A 7,094-nucleotide genomic window follows, 5' to 3' on the forward strand; every position below is an offset into this window, starting at 1 on the left:
GACCCATGATTTTTCTCAGAGTTTTTTTTCTGCTCGACTCATCACAGCCTGGTAACCTATAGCAACAGGGATCCCACAGTTTTTTTTCCCTTCGAAATCTATCTCTGAGAAAGTGTTTGACTGACTGTAGAAGACAAGCAAAAGCAAGTGACAAGAGATGGCCCCGCTTTTTATCTGCCAGGTTAAGGTTTGTATTCCTTACCCACAGAGAGAAAAGTTGAACGCAGGCATAGGGGCCATCTATGGGGCGGCATTGGGCTCCTTCTGCTTCTAAAAGCTACATGCAACTTGCTAGTTGGACCGGACGAGAGGCAGTGCATGTTATCTGCAACTGCGAGTGTAAGTTGTCAACATGTTTGGCATTTGTTCTTCCTGAGTCACGTCAGCTAGACGGATTTTAATATCAGTGGTGTCATTTACATTTGTGTTTGTGTCTGTTTGCGTGCGTGTACGTGTGTGCGTGCGTGTGTGCTGTATAGGATTTGAAGGATGTCAAAGAAAAGAAAACTGGATATAAGAGACTTCTTTAGGAGTCAAAGTGTAATTTACTTCAAGGGTGTATAGGTAGAGGCTCAACAATACAGATATTGAATTAAAGAGAATATTTAATTGCAAAAGAGAGAATGATTTTTAATTCTTATTTTCATGTATTTGTGTAGAAGTGAGAACACAAATGAAGAAACTTTGTGGTGGAAATACAATAAAACCTCACATTCTAGATGATCATGTGATTTTATAATTATAACATATAATTAATTAATATTAAGTAATATTAATATTTAGTAAAAGCCTTTTTGCTCAGGCAATAACTGTACCATCAAGCTCTATGATCATTGTATCCCTAATGTATCTGTTCATATGTCATGCATCAACATATTTTTGTAAGGTGACAGACAGCAGAGAGGCTGGAGGAGATGGAGGAGGAGAGGCCAGAGAAGGTAGAGGAAGAGAGGCAGGAGGAGGTAGAGAAGGAGAGGCTGGAGCAGATGAAGGAAGAGAGGCTGGAGGAGATGGAGGGGAGGCCAGAGAAGGTAGAGGAAGAGAGGCTGGAGGAGATAGGGGAGGAGAAGCTGCAGGAGATGTAGGAGGAGAAGCTGAAAGAGAGGCTGAAAATTCACAGGTGAGGTTAAAATGTATGATGGATATGTTAGTCATGAGATTCAGCACTGTGACAAATGTTTGTGTGATGATGATCTGAATAGCAGTGCTTCACCCATGTGGCTTTAAAACTCTTCGAAGTTGCCTCCTTGTCTTTCATTAGTTGCTTTAACCTATAACATCTGCATGACGTGAAATTATGATTGCTAATGTAAAAAAAAACGTCAACTTTCAGGAGTGCTGCCTTGGAGCACTTTTGTGTCCCCACCAATCTCAAAATCAAACCTACTCCCTTGGGTTCGGCTAAGAAGGAGCGCTAAGATACGGGTGTTTCCCAGATGCGTTCTTAACTGCCTTCTTAGGAGAACCTTAAGATCAAGCCAAAGAAGCTTCTTAAGAAGCTCTTAGTGGGATCTGTCCACCGTGGTGGTGCTGAAACTGAATTAATCGATGCCAGGCAAATCGATCACCCACCTCTTCATCAGTGCATAAGTCACACACAGCGCCCCGTGGTGCCCCCACACAGGTGCAATTAGGCTACGCATGTATCATGTGTGTGGGGGGGTGTGGGTGGGGGTGTGGGTGTGTGTGTGTGCCAACAGGTGTATCCAAGTAGTAATGAAGCCCAAAAGAAACAAGCGGGCACCGTCGTTTACCGCGGAGGAGATGGGCGTCTTAGTTAGGGCTGCAGCTATCGATTCTTTTTGTAATCGATTAATCTAGCACTTTATCGATCGATTAATCGAGTAATCGGATATTTATTTATTTTTTTGCGTTTTTAAACAACCAAAACAAATAATGCATAACGAAAATGATGTGGCTGTAAAATGATCAAGCATTTCTCAAAAAAACAGAGGTATTCATTCCAACTCCAACATTCGGCTCCAAAACTAAGCCCATTTATTAAGTGCCAGTGCCAATAATTAAACAACAATACAGTTAAATCAACTTACTGTAAAACATGTATAACAGGTAAAACTGTGAATACAAACTTAAACAGTAAAGGCCATTTGGCCTTGGTTTTGTTTTCTTCATACAACATTACAAAAAAAGGATTGCACCCTCTGCAAATTACCCACCTGAGAACAAAGAATGAATATAAAATATCAAGCCAAACAGGTACACAATGTGTACAATTTATAAAAAAAATAAATGTAAATAAAACAATTATAAATAAATAAAACAAATAAATAATAAATAAATTATAAATAACACTTTTTCAGTCTACAGTCCCCAAATCCATGATAATCACACTAATCCGCCAATCACAAGGAGGCAAATACACTGTGTGGGAAGACTAGGGTCCTACCTACTCCACATTATACGTGTCCTCCTGGAACCAAAACTTATCCTGAACTGTCAGGAATCATTTCAAAGTGACACAGACATATTGGATTAGCCGGTGGAGGCGGTGTAATGCACTCAAACAGAGTTTATAATCACAAAACAGCCAATGTAGCACGTAATTCATGATCATGTCTGTATAAAGTTTTGGTTATTTTTGCTCTTCTTCGGCAGCTGTTTCAGTGAGTTTTGGGCGCAGAGTGATGAGACGTATACCGTTAAAATTTGTAGAGTCCCAGCTTTCATATGACATGCTGTATGTAGCATTAGCATGAAGTAGCGTAATCGCTAACGCCGATTTTTCGGACATGCGCCATTAGCGTATTTTTTCTACGTGCTCCTTTAGTTGCTTTGTGTCGGAATTGAGTTTCGATTAGGTGAAAATGATTATCATGAGCGTTTAGCCGAGCTTCTTCCCATTAAGTTGGTGTGTGCTGCATTAATATGTTGCTACATGGTTAGCGTGCTCTTATACGGTGTATAATGCAACATGCGCAGCTCGGGTTGCAGAGGTTAAAAACATTAAAGCTAAACATCATATCTAGTCAAACCGCATCACGACATCACTACAAATACAGAGCTAAATTGTGCCAGCCAGCTAAATTCAAAATGTATGACGCGCTGGTGTGCTTCCTGAACAACGGTCCGTGTGGAACAATCAGATCCCTGTGCGTATAGTGCGCGTCATAGGAATTTAACGAGGCTTCGAGGCAGAGTTTTTGCCTCGAGGAATTTTTATAATCGAGTTAATTGAGTAACTCGATGAATCGTTTCAGCCCTAGTCTTAGTGGACGAGGTCTGGCAGCACGAAAAGATGTCCCCCTCCAGCCCATGTGGCCTGCATGACTGGGGTGCTGTAAGAAGAAGTGGCAGGAGTTCCAGAGCCAAACAAAAAAGAAGAGTGCGAAGGTGAGGAGAGAATCCATGGGCACGGGTGGTGGAGCACCGGGTGGGACGACCCTCACTCCCGACGAGGAGAAAGTCCTCTCCATCATCGGGAAGACGGCCTCTGAAGGCATTATTGGGGGCATTGATGTTGAGGGGGACAAGGGGCTCTCAGAAAGTGAGGATGAAGAGGAGCCATCCGGGAGCGGAAAAGGGACGCCCCCAGGAGAGGACGACCCCCCACAACCGTGCCCTGTCCCCGCGCGCCAACCAGCAGGGCCCGGTGTCCGCATGCGGGGAGGCTTAACAGGGCGGCCCGCAATAACGACCTGCACCTGCAGCGAGGCGCTGGTGCGCCTGGAGAGGGAGAAGCTGGTGGTGCTGCGGGGGATAGAGGGCCAACTCGAACGACAAACTGCCCTGCAGGAAGAGATGGTCCGGATAAAGCAGGAGAGGTTGGAGCTGCACCGGAGACAGCTGGCGCTTGCCGAGGCGCAGTTCAACCGTCCCTCCATCTCGGTTCCAATCATCCTTCCCCAGGATTCAGGTACGGGGCATTTCAAATTTTTATCTGCATTACGCAATGTATCCCGTTCAATTTCACTAATCAATCTCCCTTCATTGCAGGTGATACAGACGCCCAGTAAAGACAGCGCGGAGCCACCCCCCCATATGGTTTCAAAAAACTACTTTGGTTTCCTTTTCAACCATGTATTGTGTGGATCATTTTGTATTAAAATGAGGGTGTCAAACCTTGCAACAAAAAGTCCCAGGCAATTTGTAATTTATCTAAGCGTAGCTTCATGACGTGTGCGTAATGTGCGCCCTGACGCACCTGCTTCTCACTACTTTCAGCACAGCATGTTTTGCCGCTAATTTCCCACTTGTTACCTGGTCACCTCAGAAACGTGGACACTATACTCCCACATACTGTATGCAACAATACTTCCTTAACATTCCACTGCCAGACTTTCAGGTAAAGCACCCGGACACTGCAGCAATAAATTATAGTGTGCAGGACGTTACATGTAGCCTACATCTGCTGGTTCTGTTTATTTATTTCAGCCTTCAGGCCTGACAGTTGATATGGGTGGTGTGGTGGTTGTGGGTTGTGATCAGTGCTTGGTGACTGGTAGTGAAGGGGTAGGGGCTGGGGTTGTTGGACCTCAGAAGAGGTTGATAAGTTCCTGTCTGGTCTGGGCACTGGCCTGATGGAGTACTGCTCACACATCGCGGGGGGGTTCGGGGCTTCGTCCTCTGAATGTTCCTCTTCGTCATCCACAGGAGGCGGTTCATCTGCGCCAATGCGCACTGCGATGTTGTGCAGCATGGCGGTGACAACAATCACACGGCAACACGTGAGTGGTGACAAGCGCAGCCCCCCCCGACGAGCGATGAATGCACCTGTAGCGGGACTTCCAGATGCCAAACACCCGTTCAACCTTCGTCCTGGTGCGTGTGTGGGCCTCATTAAACCTCTCCTCCTGTGGTGTTGCTGGGTTGGTTACCGGCGTCACGAGGTAACTCCGGAGAGGGTAGCCACTGTCCCCTAGGAGGATGCTCCTACCAAACTCTCCTCTGCCAGCCTTCTGCCCCACAGCTGAGTTGGCCCACATGAAGCTGTCGTGTGTGCCTCCTGGCCACCTGGCGACGATGTCAGTGATGAGGCCATTGTGGTCCACCACCACCTGGGTGTTGATGGCCGCGTAGTGCTTTCTACCAATCCAGCACGGATCCACCAGGGAGGGATTGTGGATTGGAATGAGGGTGCCATCCACCACACCGATCACCCGGGGGATCCCAGCCACTGCGTGGAACCCTTGGTGGACCTGGCGGACCTCGTCCCGTGTGGTGGGCATCTTTATGTGGGTCCGGGCATGGCGCAGGAGAATCGGTGTCACAGCTGCCACACTCCGTGACACCGATGCCTTGCTGAGGCCGGTGCCGTCCCCCACCACCTCCAGGAAGCCCGCAGCGCAGCCAGGAGCTGCACCTCCAGGTTGAGGGCAAAAATGCAGCGAGTTGCTCTCTGGATGTGTGGAGACACCAGAGTGATCAGCCGTTGGATCTCCGCACGGGGCAGCTGGTACTTTGCCTGGACAGCCCGGTCTGACAGCACGTCCAGTGGGGAGAAGTGCTGACGCACATATGCATTTATGTAAACCGTCTGGCTTCGCGCACGGCGACGCTGTTGGTTCGCAGCGAGAATGTGCTGTATTGCAGCCATGGTTTCAATAACATCTGTTTCCTTGATATCTGTGAAATGCCACAGGGTTGTTGTTGGTTTTTTTTATGTGTAGTACTATAAACTCATATATGCAGATGTGTGTGGAAAACTAAAAGTGTAATTCAATAAAACGTTTTTTTTTCTTCTCTACTATTAGCCTATGTTTCTTGCGCCAGTGGTCTGCAGCAATGAGCGCATTTCAACATTGAGCATTGTTTTATTATTTCGAAAAGTGGAGGATATAAATTTTCCTGACGCGGCTTGATCACTGAGCATTTGGTCGCTAAGAAGGCTGTTAAGAGTGGGTCAGCTCGATCTTACATTTCCTTCTTAGTGAAAGATCTTCTTAAGCTAAGAGCGACTCTGGGAAACACATCCTTCTTTCACAGCGTTCTTAAGAGCGCTCCTAAGAAGATCTTAGCACTTAAAGAGCTTCTTAACGAATCTGGGAAACGCGGCCAATGTCAGTAACTAGCCAATGCTAAGACTGCTAACGCTAGGCTAGCTAATATTAGGGTAGTACAGTATGCTGTAGATAGAAATCAGCCATCTTTATGTCTTTTCCCACAAACTGGCAACTACCAAGATGATGCTGATGCTGATGAAAGAGCGATAACATGTGAATCCAACAGCATTATACTATTGGCCCACCAGCCCCTCCCACCCTCTCCACACATTCTTTGAACTGCTCCCATCAGGGAAACGGTTCCGGAGTTAAAAAGGCCAAACTAAGATTTATCAACAGTTTCCTTCCACAAGCTGTTTGTTGGCTGAACTGCTGATATGGAGCATGTGCGCTACTGCACTTCATTAGCCTCAGTCGTAGTTTCAGTTTTAAATTATATTAATATATTGTTTGTATTCATTGTGTTCGTGTTATTGATCCCAGAGAGTGCAATTTTTGTTATTTTTGTTAAGGAAAAGAGATACTTTTATACAACACCTTTCAATAAGCTCAGAAGATGTATTATTTAAAATAAAGTGATTTGTGTACATAAAAAGGGTTTTTTCATCAAATTAATCCAAGTTGTGAGTAATATCCTGTGAAGTCCATTGCTCGATGCCTATCAAATGAAGCTTTAGCTTCAGACAGGAAGACTACATTATTGCATACTTTGGCTTACGTTATTACTCATACCATCAAGTCATTCACTCCGCTCAGCATGCTCATAATGTCCCAATTTGCTGCCTCATTATCTGGGGCTGTCAGTTGATTTCAGCTGTTCACATCAGCTGATCACATCTATCCAACAGCACAGTGACACACCTTCCCCGTTTTCTTGCTGCCGTTTTAAATATGATGCTTTCTCTGCCTTTAGTTCATTTTTGCTGCTGTTTTGCGCACCCTCGCCACCTTCCCATCACCACTTATTGTTTGCAGATTCATCAGCTTCATCATTTCATCATCTCATCAGCCTAGCTGTCTCAGATTAGTCATCTACCACCACTACCACCAGACTCAAATTGACATTTTTATTTTAAACATAAATGTGGAAATGAAAATGAGTGATGGCCTATTAGTGCCGCTGCCATGCATAAA

The 7,094-nt window shown here is 45.5% G+C and overlaps 1 protein-coding gene and 1 long non-coding RNA gene across 2 annotated transcripts; both read left to right on the forward strand.

Annotated features, from left to right (window-relative positions):
* The first annotated feature begins 294 nt into the window (after positions 1–294).
* On the forward strand, positions 295–914 carry LOC115595875 (uncharacterized). Its single transcript, XR_003986818.1, has 3 exons — positions 295–339; positions 480–540; positions 887–914. It is a non-coding gene; the product is annotated as an uncharacterized LOC115595875 (long non-coding RNA).
* Positions 915–3,366: 2,452 nt separating this feature from the next.
* On the forward strand, positions 3,367–5,290 carry LOC115595920 (uncharacterized). Its single transcript, XM_030440768.1, has 2 exons — positions 3,367–3,874; positions 4,913–5,290. Exons 1-2 carry the CDS (start codon positions 3,367–3,369, stop codon positions 5,035–5,037), a joined length of 633 nt encoding a protein of 210 aa, XP_030296628.1. The 3' UTR covers positions 5,038–5,290.
* The last annotated feature ends 1,804 nt before the right edge of the window (positions 5,291–7,094 follow it).

This window comes from Sparus aurata, chromosome 14 (assembly GCF_900880675.1).
Source record: "Sparus aurata chromosome 14, fSpaAur1.1, whole genome shotgun sequence".
Taxonomy (NCBI): domain Eukaryota; kingdom Metazoa; phylum Chordata; class Actinopteri; order Spariformes; family Sparidae; genus Sparus; species Sparus aurata.